We start from the raw sequence: 21,547 nt of genomic DNA, 5'->3' as shown, positions 1-21,547 counted from the left end.
TCTCATTTTAATTACCTTAATTAATAATAAATTACCAGTATTGCATTAAACATGTAATTTCGGAAATAATAAGAAACGCGAAATTTATATCATATTTATCGATCGATAAACTAAAGCAGACAAATCGATGTCACAGAAATTGTTACATTCGATAAAATTCTGCGATTAAATAATCGATCGCAAGATAAAATCGGACATAATCGAGATAATTATCGAACGATAGAACAGGAAGACGCGTGGAGTTAATAAGGAGATTCGAAATTCCGCGCCTCAGCGAGTAGGAGACAGTGGGCGGAGCTTCGCCCCACTAACCGGTTCCCCCACTCTTTTCGGTTGGTCACGCCGCGTAGGAAATAGTGGGGAGTTGTTTGGTATCGCATTTGTTTAGTTGCTCGCTGACAGCGGCCGCGGTAGGAGCCGGTTGGGTACGTACGTGCGTTCGTAGTACGTACGTGCGTGCGTGCCTTCGTAGTTGAGTTTATCATCGGTGTCGATCACGCGCGAATGTAGACGTAAATCGTCACCGAGTTTACTAGATAAAGGAGAAACGAACACGTACGGACACGATCGGCATTCAAAAGAGGAATCGAACAAGGAGAAGGAGGAGGAGAAGAAGGAGAAAAAGAAAAAGAAGCAGCAAAAGAAGGAGAAGAGAAGAACGAAGTGGAGGGGCACGTTTATGCGAACGCGCGGTGTTACTTCCTTTCTTTCCCCGCTTATTCTCCCATCTTTCCACGCGACCCGTCTCGAGTTTACGCATCTTCGCTTCTTTCTTTTTTTCGCTTTTGCATCAGCATAAGTCGTAAGCAACGTGTGTATGTGTCCATTGTTAGAAAATCGACGTGGCTCCGTTGTGTGTTGAATCGTCATCGTCTTCGCGAGTTCGTCGTCCAACGGCAGTAAAACACGTCGGGTCATCAGGATGTCATCGTCGACTTGGTGCTGACTTGGTGATGGCAGAGTGCCGAGGATGTCGCGCCGCAAGCAGAGCAACCCGAAACCGCTGAAACGTGAGTCCTTCAAGTCCAAGCGTGAATTTTTTTATCCTTCGTTTTCTTTTCATCATTCTTCATTCTATTTATCTCCTTCTTCTTCTCTTTTCTTTTTTCTTTTTGTTTTATCTCCGCCTCATTGCTTTTTCATTTTATGTATTTTCGGTCGACGATCGCGTCGACTTTTGCTTCTGCTTGTCGCGTTTCGCGAAGTACGAGTCCTTAGATAAATATCCACGTGTATGCGCGCGCGCGCGCGCGCGTGTGCGTGAGAGAGAGAGAGAGAGAGACACGTTGGTCACACGAAATCAGAGAATGAGGAAAAAATAAGAGCATTTACTGTTCGTTAGCGTCGTGCGACGACTAAGCGCGAACAACGTTTCGTCTTGGCGCCTCGACTAACGGCGTTTCCACGGTTAGATATGACGTTCGAAGTTAAAACGTATTAACTTTTCGTTCGAGAAAATCACGTCTCAATGCTTTCGAATTCCATTCTTATTTCCGTTCGACTAAACGTCGTACGTACGTTTACGTTTCTAATCTTAGAACTTGTCATCCGACGAAACGCATCGCGTGACACGTTTCAATAAGAAATTTTAACGGAAAATTGTTTCTAAACAATTTTTAATTCTATTACAGAGATAAATTATACGTATATAATTATGCATAGTACATTATGCGAGGATATCAAAATGAGATGCGAAGCACGTGATGCGAATGGGTACCGGTAAGAGATCAAGGTATACGCGTATGTACGTACGTACGTATTACCTACATTCTTACACGCGTAACACGTATAAACGTATTCTCGAATTAAAACAGTTTAACGTCCGAGACAAGGACGAAAATAGAAGGGTTCGGTAACAGCGAGATCGTCTCGCAAAGACGCCGAAGGAATCCGATGCGATAACGCGACCGCGTGCGAAGGGTTATTGTCACTCTAACGTGGCCGGCTGCTACCGCCTGTCAGCTGACCTTTCGATGCTAACGGGTCACGTGCTCGAGCATGCACGCAACCAAACGAGCGCGTGTGCGTCGTCGCGACACCAACGGATTCAATCGTGTCTCCTCTTCGTCTGTCGACGCACACGTGGGTATTTTACATTTCATTTTAAATTCTCCTTCTCGTAAATATTAATTTATTATTTTTTATAAATTCTTGCAAATTGCTTCGCTCGTACAGATCGTGCGTGATCTATTCAAACGAGTAAAATTTATCTTTCCAATCTTTCCATGTAGATTAGATTTTGTTTATATTTTTCTTTCTTTTTCTTTATTGAAATTTTTCGTTGTTGCTCTATTTAACATTTAGTACATTTCTCTCTCTCTCTTTGACTGTAAGTTCACACGACATAGTTTTTGATCGTATCAGTAATTTTCCTGAATCGGTTGCAACCGATTGTAATGTTGACATGGTTCCTTTGTTCCTTTGAACAATTGAACATCGACTGGTCAGGATCGAACGGTACATCTATCGATGAAACAATCAAATCGTCTGAACGCTATCATTACGATATATATACATGTGTGTGTGTGTGTGTGTATTTTGTATCATATATATCGTCATGGGCGAGCGATTCGATTTCTTCTTCTTCTTCTTTTTTTTTCTTACTGAATCGTTACATGCGATTTTTATTGATAAAATCGAATCGATCAAAAATTGTCGTCGAATCTTGTTAATTTTGCCGTATACGTTTAACGACATAGTACGTATAAAACGTATGCGCCATTTTAGAAGAATGCTGAAATAATCGATTAGGAAAAAAGAAAAAAAGAAAAGGAAACGAAAAAAATCGATTTGATTCCGTGCAAACAACGGAGATCTGATACTTTTATATCTTTTCGTCGATGATATTGATGGAGAGAATCATTTTGGAATTTCTTGCGAAATTCAAGTTATTCGCTTCGAGGTCGGATCCCCGTGATCTCTCTGCTCGGTGGCTCTCTCCGAATTCTCCTTCGTACCTCGGCGCCCTTGTCGCGCCACGATCACGTGGCCCGATCACGAAAGCCAACGACGACTTTCACGTGGCTACTCGTCGAACCGGGTCTCTCTCTCTCTCTCTCTCTCTTTTCTCTTTCTCTCCTTCCTTCTTTCTCTCTTCCTCTCTCTCTCTCTCTTCCCTTCGGTGTCGCTCGATTTTACGTCTCTGGTTGTCGCTTTACCATCGGTACTCATCGATCCTCGATTTCTCATAAAATGTTATCCCTCTATTTTTCGTTAATGAACAGTAAAGTGTAATTATTATATGACGGCTATAACGATGATGACGATGATTCGTACGTATAAGTGCTAATTAAAACCTGTAACAATAACTAAGGTCATATGGAAAATGTTTTTTCTATAACCAAAAACGTTTACAAAAATTTATCGGAAACAATGATTGTTGTTTACGAAACTTTGTAATAGGATTTAAATCATCGATATTAATTAAATCATATTAAGTTAAGTAAGATAATGTAAACAAACAAAAAATAGATAAAATTTGTGTTCGTCAGATATTCGTTATTAATGTTCCGCATACGTTCTTTGACCCAATAACTTTTTACCCATCTGCTCGACCGATTACTTCGATCTTTTTCTCTTCATCGCTACTTCATCGTTTTGCTTTGTTCTTTTCTCTTTTTTGTTTTCTATTTTGCCTTTTTTCTTTCCTGTGTTAATTTTTAACTATGAGAATGAACGAACAATAAACAAGAAATATTATGTAAATAAAAGCAATATGAAAGATTGATCGTTAATCATCGATCTTCTTTTAATCATCGAACTTTGAAAGAAAACAGATCAAAAAGATCATCTCCAATTATTCGTTTCTTTCTCTTTTTCTCTTTCATTAATTTCAAACTAAACGTCACCGTTTAGGGACGAAAATTTCCGAATATTTAAGCAAAAAGAAATATATATATATATTTTTTTTCGAAGCGATAAAGGAGGAAGGGGAGTGTCAAAAAGTTTCGTATCTTTTAAGTAGGTGCAGAGAGAGGTTCCATCGGTATCATATCGATTTGGTAATCGACGATCGTACGGGATAAAAGGTACCCCGTAGTGAATCGGCAATCGCCCCCCGTAGTGCGCGACCGTCAAATTAATAACCGATGATTTTCTAGAATGCTTTATTGAATCGTGTTCACCGTAAATAATATCTCTGGACACCATCGAAGTTATGGTGGCTGCGTTAAAGGTAGAGACGCGGAGGCGGAGGAGGCGGGGGCGGAGGAGAGGTTCGCTTCTCTCTCTCGCTCTCTCTTTCTCTCTCTTTTTCTTTCTCTTTATCTTCCTCGTACGCGTTCTCGAGTATATCGTTTGCTTGCCGCTAATAGCGCGACGAACTCGGCCGCACCTATCTTTCCACCTCGATTCTCTTCGTCTTCTCACCTCGAAGAAAGTATCGCGATAACGTGCTCTCGCATTTTTATCCCCCTCGATCGCGACGATCCTTGCTCGATCCATCGTTCATTAGTGTGTGTGTGTGTGTGTGTGTGTGTGTGAGATGTATGTAGGTATGTACGTACATATGTATGTAGATAGGTAACCTTTAGCCAAACTCGTACAAAGTCGTCGTATAACGTGGACTCTTTTTCTGTTATCAGTCAAATATAATTGGCGAAAAATTTAAAAAGACGATTTTCTTTCCGACAAAGTTTCGTCAACAGTATATACATTGGTATATAATTCTTGTTAAGATCGCGGGAGATTGTAACCTTTCAACCCGTATAAAGTCGTCGTCGTCGTCGTCGTATCGAAAATTATCACTTTGTTATCGTGTAAAGAGAATCGATGAGGATTTAGTGGCGATCTAGTTTTAGCGATACATCGAAAAGTATTGCGAAAAGTAGATCGTATATTTCGAATCGTTTTATCGTCTGTGATGGACCCTCTTTTCGTATCCATCGCGAGTGGACGTTGAGAGTGTAGGGACGATGGCTCGCGATATATGTACATACGTACTTACGAACGTACGTACGTCTCTCCGTACGTATCTCAAGGAAAGGAGGCACAAAAGCGAAGTCGCAAATCCCGTCGTGCCCGGTTTCCCGCGTACGGTCGTTGTGGCTATCAGTGTCGATCGGCCGGCGGTGTGTGCAATAAGCGTCGTGGAGGAGAGCGGGTGACGTGAAAGGGAAAAGAAGAAAGCTGAGGAGGAGAAGGAAGAACCGAAGGAGCAACGGCAGAAGAAGAAGAAGAAGAGGATAGGGAGGGAGGGAGGGAGAGAGGAAGGTGGAGGAGGATGTGGAAGAGAGGAAGGTCCGTCAGGGTCCTCCTTATCTGTTCGCTTGGGTCCCTTATTCCGTGCAAACGCATGAATCCAACCGCCGCAGATGTCTCTCCCTCCCTCCTCTCTCTCTCTCTCGCTCTCGCTCTTTCGAAGCGTCTTTCCATCGTCGGTTCTACCACCATCCTTCTCTACCTCTTCTTCCTTCTCCTCCTCCGCGAAGAAACGCGGGAGAGACAACTATCGCGCCGCTGATCTCGCCTAGTTAGCCCTTCTTCTCTTCTTTTTTCTTTTTTTCTTCTTTTTTCTTCTTCCTCTTCTCTTTTCTTTTTTTTTTTTTTTACTTTGCGTCGTTCCCCTCCTCTTCCGCCTCGTTCGTTCCTTCGTTCGTTCGTTCGTTCGCTCGTTCGCTCGTTCGCTCGTTCGTTCCTTCGTTCCTCTTCTTCCTTCTCCTCCATGTCTGCACGCTGGACTCCTTTAACGTTTTCTAGAGCCGTCTTTCCAACCTTTACCGATACAGCCGCTCGCTCCTCACTCGGCTCATAAATACACCAACAGCATGGTAGAAGAGGAGGGGGGTAGGCCGTTGCTGCTTACTGCTGCTTCTGCTCCTGCTGCTGGTGCTGCTTGGAGCTGGTGCTGGTGCTGCCGTTGCCGCTGAGGATGGACACGGAGGGGCTCGAGGACGAAGGGCGAGCCTACAAATTGCTACACCGCATTGTGGTGTCACTCCAGCCTGTTACAACACGGCCCTGGCATCGCTGGAATGGTGTCTACGAGTCGTTCCACCTCTCTCCTCTCTTTCTCTTTCTACTCCTTATTCCTTTCCCCTTCCATCTCCTTTTCTTCTTCTTCTTCTTCTTCTTCTTCTTCTTCGTTTCCTCTTCCTTCTCTTCGGCGTCGAGCAACCCTTGCCGATCCTTACACGCGTGTAAACGCGGTTTTACGCTGATAACAGCGATGTATACGAGCTCGAGAGAATGCTCCTTCTTTTCGAATATCCTTCTTCCTCTACTTTCAACGACACGAGTTCTGCTCATCGCCAACCTCTTATTCGAAAGATAATTATTACGTACATATACGTATACACCAATAGAAATTCAAAATCGAGGAAAGAAAGAAAAAGAAATCCATCTAGATTTATTTCGTGAATAAATAAATGATCGTAGTGATATCGATAGATATACCTAAGTTAATAAAACAAAGAAAAAAAATATAAATACGCAGTACGACCAATATATAAAATGAATAATAGCGCTTTTAATAAATAATAAGTCTTCTCATTTACAGAATGAGAAAGAGGGAGAGGGGGGCAGAGATCGTAGATTATGAAAGATGACGATAAAAATAGCTTATCGCGGTCCGAATTATGGTGAAACCGGTGCGATAAGCTTCTTCCAATATGGTCGACTCGCTCTTCGACCGTAAGAGATTAGCCATATTGCGAGTGCGTCATAACGAGCGATTAGTCCTCGCGATGCTTTTGATCGGCGGATCGTACGAACGTGACAGTCGCTAGGTTAAAATCTACTATCTGCTCGGTATCAGCTCATTACGCTAATATTCACTCGGAATGCCCGTCAGATAGGTTATCTCGATCGTGCCTCTCGCGTTTCGCGAAACTTTTTCTCTACCTACGATGCAGCTGATGTCTGCTGCACAAAGACATACATTCACATAAAAGGTATTTATTTATTTTATAGGCGTTAGAAGTAGTTTTCATTTATGCTATTTACGGGATTACGTAAGTATCTTGACTTACGGTGGTGGTCCTTTTCGAAATTTTTGATTTTTTGTTTTCTTTTTTTTTTTCTTTTCTTTTTTTTACGCTGAATCAAAGATTCATGAACCTCATAAAATCCAACTGTTTCGATAATGATCTGCGATCTCTAATTAGTTTCAAACTCAAAGTCGATAAACGTGTTCACTTATAAATGACTTCGAACGTATGAGGATCGGGGGAAGAGAAAAGAGAAGAATAGAATCGATCGTTTATTTTCTTTTAATGTTGTTTTAATAATTTCTTGAAGAAATATTTTCCAATCAATCTGATTATCACGAAAGAAAAGATATGTGTATCACCGAGATTATTGTATACTTATATAAACATATTTTAAGAAAATTATGTACGTATTAACGACGTGCTCGAGATACGTAAAAGATAAATTATCGAATTTCTTTATCTCTCTCTCTTTCTCCCTTTCTCTTTCTCTCTTTTTCTCTTTCTTTTTTCGTGACATCGAAGATTTTTCACTATCACTGCGATGGCAGCGTGTTCGATCAGCCAATTTCGCAGCGTCGAAAGATAGGTTAAAGCGACGTCGAAGATTTTTCGCGATTTCGTTGGATCTCGAGTAGCGGTGAACATCGACGAACCAATTCCAGAACGAAAGGATCACTGTGTCAAAATACGAAGGATACGTTCCTCCTCTACCTTCTCTTATCTCGCTCGTTAGAGCGATAACTCTCTTGTAGACCAAGAAAGAAAGATAGAGAGAGAGAGAGATGCGTACGACATCGTTTTCTCTTACAAACTTGAATCTGTCTCTTTCTCTTTCTCTCTCGCTCTCTTACTCTTTCTATTTCAGTTGTCTCTAGACTCTCAGCGGCGGTTTTAGGGCCGCGATACGAAGCAGATTAGGCTCGCGGCGAAGCGTCTGCGTTTTCTCAAGCCTTCGGATAAGACAAGAGAGGAGAGAGAGAAAAAGAAAGAGAGAGAAAGAGAGAGAAAGAAACGAAAGGTTGGTTGGCCGGGTTCGTCCTTCGGATCGAGAAACGCGCGATACGCGCAACTAATTCGAAGGAACGTGCTGAAGGAAAGAAAATTCTAAAGAGAAGTGCATTCTGAGGATGAGAATAATAATAAAAAAAAAAAAAGACAAAAAAAATACTCGATTCTAACACAAGTAATAATATCTACAATTAATCGTTTTCTTATTATATGATAAATGTATTAATATATTCATTTAATCGAATTATTGACATGAATTCCTCGTGCGATATGTTGAAAATTGTTTTTTTTCTCTTTTTGATTGAATCTTTCAAAACTTTTAATAACGTTCGTATCTGGATAATAGTGACATTCAGTTGTATCTATGTATTCTATTTGAAAGTTCCAATAAAATATGCGAGCACGAGGGTGTTTGCGAGAAAGACGACGAACGAAGGGAGAGAGAGAGAGAGAGAGAGAGAGAGAGAGATACATCGTGCTTGGTATCTGAAAGAGAACGGTTCAAGAGGAGAGTGCGAGTCTCCAAATATATCGCTCATTAGCGCTAACTGATCGGAATAACGAGAGAAAGAGAAAGAGAAAGGAAAGAAAGAAAGAAAGAGAGAGAGAAGAGTTCCTTCTTTGTGTGTCGTTGAGAAGGCACAGATCACATCTCATCTTGGGTCAGAACGATTTGGCCGTTCAGGGGTTCGAGAACGAGAACTCGGTAATTAAAAGTGTTTCGTTTTCTCCAGGAACGTACATCGATAAAAGTTCGCGAACGATGACTTTTGTCGCGTTCAAGCCGCATTTCTTCGATTTCTAATTAACTAACTGGATGTTAACTGCCTTTACGTTTTTTATTTTACGATATACGAAAAGGTGTAAACTCATTGAAACTTCTTTCGATGTTAAAATATTTTCTCGTTGATCGCGAGATATGGATATCATGTATTATAAAATTTTGTTTGTGTGTATGTGTGTGTGTATTTCTGAGTGAGTACGATAAAAGATAAGAAAAAAAGAATAAAGAATCAAATATGCAAATACATGCATACATGTGTATATATCATACAAACAAACAAACATACATACATACATACGTACATACATACATATGATCATACATGCCATACATACCATATATATATATATATACATAAATATGTGCGAGACTTGAGTTAATGCTCGAGAATCTTTTGGATTTTCTTCGATAGAGCAAACGTTCGTCCGTTCATTCGTGCGTGTGTCACACAACACTTGGACAGTTCGAAACGGCGGTTCTCCGTCTCTCGAGAGACTCCAAGAGAGGTATCTCGAGAGTGGTCCTTTCCTCCTCGATCATCTGCCTTATCCGGACCACTTCAGATAACGGTGGCGCCTTGGTCATTTCGAGCCAGTACCGGACTCGAATTCTCTCGATCGAGATAGTGTAAAATTAAGGACGACTTTTCGATGGCAATTAAACCTTTCTCCGAGCGAAGGCTATGTCGTCAGTTGGAGCAAATAAAATTCTCTCTCTCTTTCTCTTTCTTTGTGCTTTTTTTTCTTTCGTCTATCGCTATAAGTCCTCCAAGTATTATCGATCCTTTGTGGTCATATGTCGAGTCTGTCTCGACAACGGGTTACATTACATCTTTGATTTTATAAATACACAGGGTGTCCCATTCGAATCGATCCAATATAGAACAAAGATCGAAAAGTTTCAAGAGAAGCAGCAATGACTCGAAATAAGTAAGATGCTTGTATTATTTATTCTATCGAAAAAAATATCAATATTAGCATGTCTTATTTAAAACGTGTCGATCCTAACACTTACTATTTAAACTAAACTAAAATAAAATAAGATTCGTTGGACACTATGGAGTTAAAACGAAATATCAAATATGATATTCCTAAAGTAGATATTTCTTCTTGATAGGATCAAAAAGAGAAAACTTTTCAATGTTCTAAAAGATTTTACATTCCAAGGAAAAACGAACGATTCCCGTTTGGTAAGTTCTTTGAGAAATCGTTGTGTTTACCTTGAGTCGCTTATACACTGTCCCAAAGGTGTTTACCGAGTAAATACAAGCAGGCAATTAGGGGCCTCTTTCTCGTGAGCTTCTCTCAGAACCGATGAGCGCGTGCCGTTGTTTGTCCAGTTAAACAAGATATTATTACAGGAAGCATGCTCTCGAAACGACTACGAAGAGGACGAAGATGATGATGACGAGGACGACGATGATGCACGCTCTCATTCTATTCTATAGCACCTAAAAACATACATCACTAATCTCTTATCTTCTACTATATACCTTTTAAAATCTCGGTAGTCCTAAAGTCTCCGTATTTAGTTTACGATTACAAACTAGAAGCATTCTTATCTATTATATTTCTACTCTTTTTAAACATCTTCAAAGTCACGTGTAACCTCTTCTTTTTTAAAACATCGATATCGCTTGCAGAATCGTCTGTTGGATGGCCTCACTGTTGGGCTCTCTCTTCCTCTTTCTTTTAAGGGCGTTACATCTCTCTCTCTCTCTCTCTCTCTCTTTCTCACAAAATACTCACGTTCATGTAGGTGTATACTCGTATGTGCGATAACGGGCCTTCTCACTATACGTAAATACACATACACGCGTATATACACATAATACACACACCTCCAAGCAAATGTATTCGTGATATGTGTACACACGTCCGAGCATTCAGAGACTCACGTACGTCCCTCACCTGGAGATGCATAGATAAAAGGATGGAATGAGGTGATGCCGCTTCTCGATCTTTCTTAAATGCCCTCCTCCTCCTCCTCCCCCTCTTCCTCAACCTCCTCTTCCTCCTCCTCCTCTTCCTCAACCTTCCCTTCCTCCTCTTCCTCCTCCTCTTCTTTTTTACTCTTTTTTCTTTTTCTTCCTCTCTCTCTCTCTCTCTCTCCCTCTCCGTCCTTCCCTCCTCTCCTCCCTCTCTCTCTTTCGCTCATCGTCCACCGTACGGTTTTTTCTTCGCCTTAACTTTGTTCGTTTTTGCGCACCTCTGTCATCTCGTCATTCTTCTACTTTTCGTGTGCAACCACCCACGTGCTCTCGCACTTTAGTCGTTCAGCTTGGAATGACGTGTCTTTTCGAACGATCGATTTCGCTGATCGTAGGTATCTATCAGAAAGTGATCGTACATTTTGTTTTTAACAAGGATGATTTCAATTAAAACGATACTTCAAGTTTCTATTTAAAAAAACGTTTAAATACTTACCGAGTATACTTGTTTAAGGAAAAAAAAAAAAGGAAAAGAAGCATATTTGAAAATTCGTTAATAACGTGGAAAACACTGGGTTAACGTTAATTTGATAAATTATCGTATTCTCTGCAGGTGTTGTAACGTGACGAGATCGATACGCGATTATGTGATAGATATGGATACTCTAATATGTGGGTCGTGAGAAACACGTTTAAGAAAAATTTCGCCAAATAGCTATGTTGGTAAATCAACTTGAAGATCGATTCGAGAGATTGACATTTGGAGGCGAGAGAAAGAGAGAAAAACAGAGAGAGGGAGAGAGAGAGAGAGAGAGAGAAAGAGAAAGATGAGTAAGTAAAAGGAGTGCATGGTACGAAAGGAACGAGTCTAATTTATTGATCTAACTTAACGTAATCCGTAATGGTACGTGTCAGTGTCGATCGGCAAGACCGATCGTCGTGTTATTTTGACAAGACCGCGCAGCCCAGTTAATTAGGCGAGACTTCGGTCGTTCTCTTCGACATACGTGTAGATGCATACGTACGTACACGTGCACGTATGTAGATACATACATATATATCTATCTACGAAGGAGGTGTCGACGATATAAACCGACGTCCTCGTCCTCTTCGTCGTCGTCGTTGTTGTCGTCGTCGTCGTCGTCTCACGTTGTCTCTTCTCTCGGCATCGCTTTGCAACCGTGCTGAAAGCATCTCCGTTCTTCTTTCCACGCCATCAAACCGTGGACTCCGATCTTGTCGGTGATAATAGTAACAACCAGATTGAGCGTTGGTAATCGTCACAATGTTCATTCCGTTTAGAGTCACTTTCATGCCAAACAGCCCATTGAATAGAAGAAACCGAAAGGATATAGGTGTAACATGCTATTTTTCAGTAATTAACACGTCGAGAACGTTTTCGTTCAGGAAAAAAAAAAGAAAATACGAGAGTCTAGAGAACACGTTAAACTAAGGTGAACGAGAAGCGTTAGAGAAGAAAAGAGGTTTCTGATGGAAAAACGGGTGCATGGCCTATCGACCGTGAATCTCTCTCATCAGGGAAAGAGAGAGAGAACTACTGTCTTCTTCATAGAGGAATAAAAAGATGCACGTCCTCCGGCCAAGCTACTGCTGGATGCTCGCTCGTTCGCTTTCTTGCTTGTTTTTATACGGTGGTTAAGTATCGTACTTGTTCAACGGAGACCGCTTTGATCGGCTCGCTCCATCTTTCTTGATCAATAACGCGTTCCATTTGCATTTTTCTAAGAGATCCGGGATCACGACTGGGCCCATCTAAACATGATCATAGTCTCTTAATCTTTCTGATTTAACGTCCCCGAATGATGATGTTAATATTTTAACGGTACTGTACAATGTATGATCTGCTAATCTAGATCGTTCGGAGAGGAACAGGAATATCATAAGATTTGACAGAAAAGAAAATAAATCTTTCATATATGGAAGAATGGAAGGAAAAAGAAAAAGGAAGGAAGAAAGAAAGAAAGAAAGAAAGAGTAGACGATCTTGATACAGTAAAAGAAAAGGAAGAAAAAAAAGGAGATGAAGTTGGTGGCTAGTATTCGTTCTAGTGCATACGGAAGTGGCAGCCCAGGGATGAGGGAAGACCAGAGATTATCGCGAAAAGTCAGAAACAGACGAACTCTGGACGTAAAAGGGGTAAGACGGGTGGGTTAGAGCGCACGCGAGAGAGAGAGAGAGAAATAGGGAGAAATAGGAGGTGGGGCGGTGAGGAGGCAACGTTATCATTCGCAGTTTTATCAGTCTCCGCATCGTCTGGGGTTGCTTCCTCTTTCTCTCTCCCCCATCCACAGCGATTCGACCAACGACCGACGAACCGTACCATACCGTCCTCAACCCCCTCGAGGCAACCACGGTCCACGAGTTCTTATTCGTGGCTAAGCATACGTGTACGTATTCGTGCCTCGTGCCAAGAGCGGATTGCTCCTGAGAATCTTCCTCTTCCTCTATCTACAATTATATTATATTATACGGATCGTTATATTATACGTTGATCTATTCATTTATGAATGTCACTTTTTTTTTGTCGAAAGTATATTACTCATTGAATCGTTGTCAAGATAATAAATATTTTTTATAGAAAAAACAATGATATTCATGTAAAAACTCAAGTTTATATTTTGTTCATTTTTGTTTCGTTAGTTTTGTCTGTTTCTTAAAATTGGAATAATTTATAAATTAAAAGAGTAACTTTCGTTCTTACTTTTGAAATATGTAAGTTATTTCGCATGTGACTTTTGAAATCTAAGAATCTCCTCTTATCTCTATGTACGATTAGGTGGATTATAAATATTGATTCATTTGTTTATGAATGTCTTAATTCTTCGTTGAGTATATTCATCGAGTAGTATGATTTTGTTTTATAGAACGTATATAGCCATATCTTTATATTATTGGGAAAATAAAATGTTCAGACGAAAATGCGTACTACTTTGTTGTATTATTGTAAGAGCTATCGTTCTTGCTTTTGAAACATGTAAATATTCTAACAAATGACTTGGATATCTCTATCTTGGGATAATCTTTCAATAAATGTAAGTGAAATTCAAACAGATTCAGTAGATACAAATCCTTGAATTTTCAATGAAATTTCTGTTACAACATATTTATCATATAATACATCGGTACAATACTCATGTTCGGACATGCTGAATGAGTGAGTTAACGATCTTCATCCTCATCCTCATCGTTATCATCATCAATGAAAAACTTATTAACCCTTTCCGCATGAGACATTTTTAACCTTGATAGTTAGCTAGGAGAAGAGAATTTTTGTAGAAAAAGAAGAAAAAAATAAGTAAAAACGCGATCAAGATTAAACAATATTTTAATACATTTTCACGAAAGTTTGTGAGATCGCTCGAAACATTCGTCAAAGTTAAGTCCAGTCTTTTTTGCACAGATTTCGCAATATTGTAGCATTGTTTCGTATTTATCATCTTCGATCTTTCGATTTACAGTAGATAACACATATTATCTGATTTTTCAGTTTATGCGCGTGAAGTAATTAAAATAAATATTGTTATTTACGAACTGTGCACTCAAAAAAGAAAGAAGCTTGCGAGCTAATAAAATATGTAATAGACTTTAATAACATATATTAATATATAATAGAATGTTTATATCGAGTATGACTCGGTAACGTTCAGAATGATAAAGTTTGCGATGTTGAACGGTATTTAACATACGTTTGTAAAATAGGTTAATATTCTCAACGTGTGACCATGAAAATATGAACCTGAAAGAAAAGATATGAGATATCGATTGCGTCCCTGAAAAGCGAGAGAGAAAGAGGGAGAGAGAGACAGAGAGAAAGTAAGAGTAAGAATAAGAAGCTTTCGTGTCGCTTATGTATTTACTTTATGCTCGGGCGTACGTAGTTCTGTGAGGGACGGAAGGAAGAAGAGATGAAGGAAGAGAGAAAGGGAGAGAGGGGAAGAGAGAGAGAGAGAGAGAGAGAGAGAGAGAGAGAACGAGAAAGAGAGTGGGAGCGGAAGGTAGAATCCTATCTGGTTAAAAATCGTCTGCGTGCCGTTCACTCGGTCCCATTCGCGAGGACGACGTCCGGCTTAATGCATTCCGCGAGATGGAAACGCGCCTCGCTCTTTGCCATCCTCCTCCTTTTCTCTTCCTCCTCCTCCTCCTCCTCCTCCTCCTCCTCTTCTTCGTCGTATTCGCCAACGACGAGAAACGATCGATCTTTCGAATCTCTGCTCTCCTGCCTCGATTCTCACCGTTTCGTCTGATTTTTATCGCGTTGCCCGTTACACGTGCACCAGTTCTTCTTCTTCTTCGTAGGTGTGGCCTTTAAGGAAAGAAAGAAAGAAAGAGAAGAAGAAGAAAAAAAAAGACTAAATCTCGAAAAGATCTCTTATTCGGTCGTCGTCGTCGTCGTGTCGTACATACATCTGTAATTTCCATATCTCGTTTCATCGTATTTACTCGCGTATAATTTCAGTATCACCGTTAATGCCCGACAAGATTATCGATTAAAACTCAAATTTTCGAAGAAAGAGCCGCAAAATAATGGGAATGGGAAAGAGGATAATCGGTACGTCTTGGAATTTTGTCAGTCACGCTCGAGTATCTTATCTCATATTTCGCTCATGCGCAGATTCCGTTCGTATACATTATACATAACATACAAGTACAGATGTATATGTACATACATACATGATATATACATACACACACACGTATATATATATATGGATATACATTATAAATGTAAGTATATCATTTGCTTTATAGAACTCGTTAATCGTCTCAAGGACTTTCCACGAAAGTCCGTGCTTTATTTATTCACGATTTTCCTGTCCGGTTCGATACGATCGAGATTTATTTATCACGGAGCTGGCATATACATATATACATGTATAGCTAGATACATATATAGACGTATGGTGGTCTTTCCACCAAGTATCCCGCGCTTTTCTCAAACGTCCGTTGGACGCTTTCGCTTGGGGCTGCTTTAATACACGCGAAAGAATCAGAGAAAACTCGTGGCAAAGGTTTCGATACGTTCTCTCTTTCTCTCTTACGTAGTCGCAGCGATGCAATATACACGCGATCCGAGTTCTGATAATAAAGGGAGCCTTATGCAGGCATAGCAAGTGTGTGTTTATGCGAAGGAGGGTAAGGAGGAGCGAGATAGGGAAAGGAAATGTGAGGGAGGGGGAAGGGTGGAAGACCGTTATCGGGAAGCACAACGCATAAGGGGGGAAAGAGGGAGAGAAGGTGGATGAGGAGAAAAAGAAGACCGAGTGGGGAAGGAATGGAAAGGAGGAGAGTGGCCGCAAGAAGAATGTTCACAATACTGTAATTTCAGTGTTTGATCTTCTCATCTCCGTGGGGGTATTATATGGGTATACTTGCTATGTATCTGTGCATATACGTGTCTGCGAATCGTCTATCCGTGCTTTTAAGCGAGGGTGTACCGCTCGAATAATATGCGTGTTTGATGTGCGTAAGTGTGTGCGAATGTATCCGTGGAGTGTTCGAGGGGGAGCCTGGTTTTATTTTACCCGCATTATTATTCCGTTGGAGATCGCGCGCTGATCCGTTGCCTGCACTCTCTCTCTCTCTCTCTCTCCCCCTCTCTCTCTCTCTCTTTCTCTTCACGACTCTCCAAGGCGATCCTCGAGAGCGCCGCGCTTATTTATGGATGGATTCCCTTTTAACTTTCGGCAGGTTCCCTCCGTGTCTCTCTCTCCTTTCTTTCTTTCTCTACCTTCGTCTCTCCCTTCAATTCTTCTTCGTTTTCTTCTTTCTCTTTTTCTTCTTCTTTTTTCTCTTCCTCCTCTTACTTTGTCTATGCATACGACTGTCCTTCTCTTTGTCTTTTTCTCTCTCTTGAGTTCTCCCTTTTAACGTTGAAACCCTTCGTCGTACTCTATCGGTGGTCTATCGGCTCGATTTTCAATTCGATTCCTTGAACTTTCCTTGCAGTTAAATATTGAACGATTGATAAAATATTCGGTCTTATTATTTTTATTTTTATTTTTATTTATTTTTTTTTTTTTTTACGATAAAACGATTTCAACAAAAGAAAAACTTGTAATAAGCTTGCGACCTCCGTCGCAAAGTAAAGTAAGATTAGAAAAAAGATATAAGAAAGATGTAAACAAGAGTGATTCTTAGAAATTTGTTTCATGACATCGAGAAAAGTAGATACCTATTTAGTATGTATATCTTAGCTTACGAGATGCCTAATCGCTTCATCATCCGGCACTCTTTTACCCCCCACCAGGATTCCTTTTACTGGTTATTCGCCCGATGGAAAGTTTCCTCGCTCATTACCGTTATCTCCGTCTGGCTGACCATCAACTGATATCCTATCGACGGCCAGCACCAGCCCGCAAGCTGTTTCTTTCGTCTCTCTCTCTCTCTCTTTCTCCCCCCTCTCTCTTTCTCTCTTTCTCTCTGTTTCTAATTTCTTCTTTTTTCCTGTCTTTTTACGCAAATACTTTCGTCAACGATCTTGCTAGCGAGACCATACCAGAATGATAGTCGAGTTTTTGCGACGTAATTAAAAAGATTTAAGCTCGACGACAAGATATATATATATATATATATATATATATATATATATATATATATATAAAGAGAGTTGTTTTTTTTCGTTATAAAAGAATTTCGTCGACCAAAATATGTTGACAAAATGTCAATGCGGTTATCAGAGCGTCATTCGTTTTTGTGTATCGACTTCCTGGGTCAAAGTCATTTCTATCGTCTGAAAATTTGTGCTCCGTTCAAGTTCATGGCCATTAAGAAGACGTTCAATAGATTTATAATATAATAATACAGGGAACATTAACCGTCGATGGTTCTCTTATTCTCTCTTTCTTTTGAGATTTTCGTTCGCGTCCTCGCATTCTGCTAAACCTCGAGAGATACACGATAGAAGAGGATGTTTTCCAATGATCGAACGCCCGGACGGTATAGATTGCATTGTTGTCTTGTCCCAGAGATCACCGCGAGGGTATCGGCCTTATGCCGATATCGAGCAAAAAGCGAGGAAGAACAAGAACTTGCGAGTGAAAGCTTCTACGAGCAGTCAAACAGAAAGAAAGACAGAGAGAGAGAGAGAGAGAGAGAGAGAGAGAGAAAGAGAAAGTACGTGTGTGTCTGTGTGCGAAAAGAAACAGAAGAAAGTAAAGACCGAGATGAAAGATGTTCGTCAATATACGAGTACGATTGGACATTTATCAACCGATATGCCACGAAGTTGGTGCATCAAATCATTAACAGAGATATTCTATCTATTTTTTTTTCTCGAAGTGAAAAATACAAACCTTATCCTTATAAGCAAACGAACGATTCTCACGTTCTCGATTTTCTTAAGTCGTTCGAGTGACGTCGATGATCTCGATGACGACGACGACACATACCTCGAGATAGAGGTTTAGAGAGAAAGAGATAGGTAGATAGTAAAGGCAAGAGGGAGAGAGGGAGAGAGAGAGAGAGAGAGAAGTAGCGATATGTTGGGTCGCATCCGCACACCCACCTGTTGACATCGGAGCCGAGCTGAATCGGGGTGGCTATCGTTAGAGGGTGAAAGGGAAGAGAGAGGAAGGCTTTCAAGCGGCTGCGGAGAAGCCACGGCCCCGTTGGTGCAAGGGTGCTCGTTCATTATCAGCCTCCTGGAATGCACCGCGAAAGCCGCCCGACACGAGCTTCAAAAGCCGAAAGAGCAACGGTCTCCTGTACCGTTAAAGAACGGTCCCGTTTGCCCGTTCTACGAAACACACACTTTATTCTTTATTTAACGAGTTTGTCAACGCTTTTTAACGTGGCTCATCGCGAGTTAATTTAATATAATAAAATTAGTTAAACGTCTCCGATGGAAAAGGAAGAATATTTTTTATTCATAGGATCATTTTTTCTTTTTCATGCTTTAATATCAACAGGCTGATTTGCCAAGCAAATTTTTATCTATATAATATATATTTTTATCTATATGATTTATTAAAGTTCAAATTTGTATTGTTTTGTTCTTCTTTTTTTCTTTTTTGTTTCCGTTTTTTGTAGCAACGAAAATTATTAAAAATAATAATTATTGAATGATTCATTGTTTGTTTTACACTACTTGTGTGATTATTTGTATTACTTTATATTTAATATTCAATCGTATTCGACTTATAGTAATTTATTTTTGGAATTTAGTAACACCTTTCATCGATAATAGGCTTCATTAAGAAGACAAGTGGAAATCAATGTGTTACTAAATATCATTAAATTCAATGATAATTGTCGAATTTCTTCTAAACGCATTTTTCAAATGAATTATATTTCAGATGTAAATAATCTTTTCTCGGAACTAATTATAAATTAGCCGTTCATTCGCCGTAAACGATGTTAACAATGTAGGAAAACGTTTTCACCGATAGAAATTTCTTGTTAAGATCAATTAACTTCGCCCTATTCTTGCTGTTAATGGATAATTTTCTAAACTAACGAAGTATATAAAAAAGAAAAAGAAAAAAGAATATTTACGACTGAAAGATTTTTCATTAGGAAAAAAAGATCTATTAGCAAAAAGAAAAAAAAGAAGACAAAGGTATAAGAATAGAACAGAAAACAAGACGAAACATCTTCTGCTGATCTCTCATCATCATCTTCTTCTCACGACGTCCGTTCAAAGGATAAACGTTATCAAGGAAGCCGATAACTTGTCGTCGGTCGTCCGTCGAAGCTTTCAGACTCTTCTCCCTCCTCTCTCTTTATATCGTTGCGTCGCGAAATATCAAACGATCGTTTTCTTGCAAGCAACAATACTTGCTCTCGACAGAAGCGGATATCGCACACACTCGTTCTTTTTTGTGGATAACGAAAGAAGTGAGGTATATCACGAACAAAGTCACGTCAACGTTAACGCGGATAAGGAAGAAGTTTCGCGAAGGTCGTCGCTGACACTGTACGATTATCTTCTTTTTTTCGAACATAAATCGTTTAATCTTCTTCGTTAAACTCGTTGACTCTTATATACGTATGTATGTACATATGTAGGTAAATATGTATATACGTATGCATTTTCAAATAGTTTTTAGAAGGAAACAAATTTCATTAGAGATTGACAAACGATCGTTGTTATTAATCTTCTGTAATGTTTTATGTACAAACTTTGATATCACGCAACGTTTACATATTATTATTATTATTTTTTAAATGTTTACTTTATTATTAATGCGATAAAATTAATTGTTGCTTCATATTCGATTATTTGCCTTTTTTTTTTAAACAGATATATTAATTATTATATTCTTTTTATTGAAAATTTATATATTTGTATCTTTTTTTTTTCTTCCTTTTCCAATTTTATTACACCAGTATGTGTAATATTATATTCAAATCTAACATTAGATAATTGTTTTTCCAAACGCGAATTGGATTACAGAGGATTATAAAGCGTTGAACGACGAAATTTGTTTTGGACAAATCTCGATCGATCCGTTTTATTAATGGTTTTTATAGATAATAGATATAGTATTATTTAGCCCCATACATTCAATATTATACGTAACTCTTACTACAGTAGAAGCTATATATTTATAGATCTTTTAAATTTCATCGAAGATATCTTCGAAATGTTTTAAAAGTAAAATCAACAAAATTGATCTCTTACTGTGTTCAACGCAGTTAAAGAATGTTATAGGAGAATCCGTGCGTGTTATCCATTTTTCAACATCGATAATAGATCGATCGACGGGAGATCTACGAGGGAAGAATTCATGAGAATGAGAATAAGGAGAGATCGAGAGAGGGGGGAGAGAGAGAGAGAGAGAGAAGACGGAAGAATTCGAGAAATCTCGGAGAGCGTAAATCGTCGATTAATTCAATTACAAGTCGCGCACGTACGAAAGGGTGGTGTTTCGCGCCTCTTAAGTGATTGCATGAGTCGTTTTATTATTTCGCGGCGGGCGGCCAGATGTAATGGACACCTAGCCATTATAAGCGAGCGTCGTCTCGATTGGTCTCGAGATACGGTCACCAACCTGTGCGTCGTCCTCCTCGTCGTCCTCACACATACACAGCCATACACACATACATATAGATATATAGATACATATATAAGTATATACGTATATACCTATGCGGTTTTCTTTCGAGTGTGCTAGTTACACCTCTGTGCATTTCTATATATGTGTGTGTGTATATGCGTGTGTACGAGCGTGCAGCGTCGTGCTACGCAGTTGTTGTGCGCATGAACTCGAAGAGAGAATGAGAGAAAGAAAGAAAGGAAGGGGGGGAGATAGAGAGAGAGAGAGAGAGAGAGAAGGAGGAGGAACATTCGCATAGTCAGGATGGAGGCGTGTATGTTTTATGGGCCGCATAAAACATACCTTCCTTCTTGCGATCGACGGATAGCAGACGAGGGACAAGGATAACCCTCTCCACCCTTGCCGCCTCCCCCTATTGGTTATTTACATTATCGGTAGATCGATTCGACGAAAAAAGACCTTCTGGAGGACTTTCCGTACGTGCTTTCCAGATCGGGTCTCCTCTCTTTCTCTTCTTCTCTCTTTTTTACTCTCTCTCTTTCTCTCTCTTTATTCAAGTAATAAAAAAAAAGAAGAAGAAGAAGAAGGTTCTCGTTCTATGGTTTGTTACTCTCCCATTCCTGCTCATACATATTTTCTTTATTTTTTTTTCTTTTTTTGTAAGTCACAACATCTTCGAGTCTATAGTTGGTTTTCCTTTCGATACATAAGCGAACATCTTGAGATTCGCCTTTTATACGTACGTACCTACATATGTATGCTACGTATGCATGCATACATGCATGTATGTATGTATGCATATATGTATGCATATAAACCCTACCTCGAAGGTGGCAAGAAATCAGATCTAAGAGGACGCAATAATTTCCATTAGCGA

At 39.7% G+C, this 21,547-nt stretch overlaps 1 protein-coding gene across 1 annotated transcript in view; it reads left to right on the top strand.

Moving 5' to 3' along the window:
* The first annotated feature begins 382 nt into the window (after positions 1–382).
* The window catches only part of LOC127062561 (zinc finger protein ush), a 136,350-nt gene continuing 115,185 nt past the window's right edge, over positions 383–21,547 (top strand). Inside the window, exon 1 of the mRNA XM_050991015.1 lies at positions 383–1,010. Within this exon, the coding sequence (XP_050846972.1) occupies positions 971–1,010 (40 nt within the window). The 5' untranslated portion in view covers positions 383–970. The remainder of the gene's footprint in view (positions 1,011–21,547) is intronic.

This window comes from Vespula vulgaris, chromosome 3 (assembly GCF_905475345.1).
Source record: "Vespula vulgaris chromosome 3, iyVesVulg1.1, whole genome shotgun sequence".
Taxonomy (NCBI): domain Eukaryota; kingdom Metazoa; phylum Arthropoda; class Insecta; order Hymenoptera; family Vespidae; genus Vespula; species Vespula vulgaris.
Note: the sequence above shows the minus strand (reverse complement) of the source record. Positions and strands in the feature narration are given on the sequence as shown.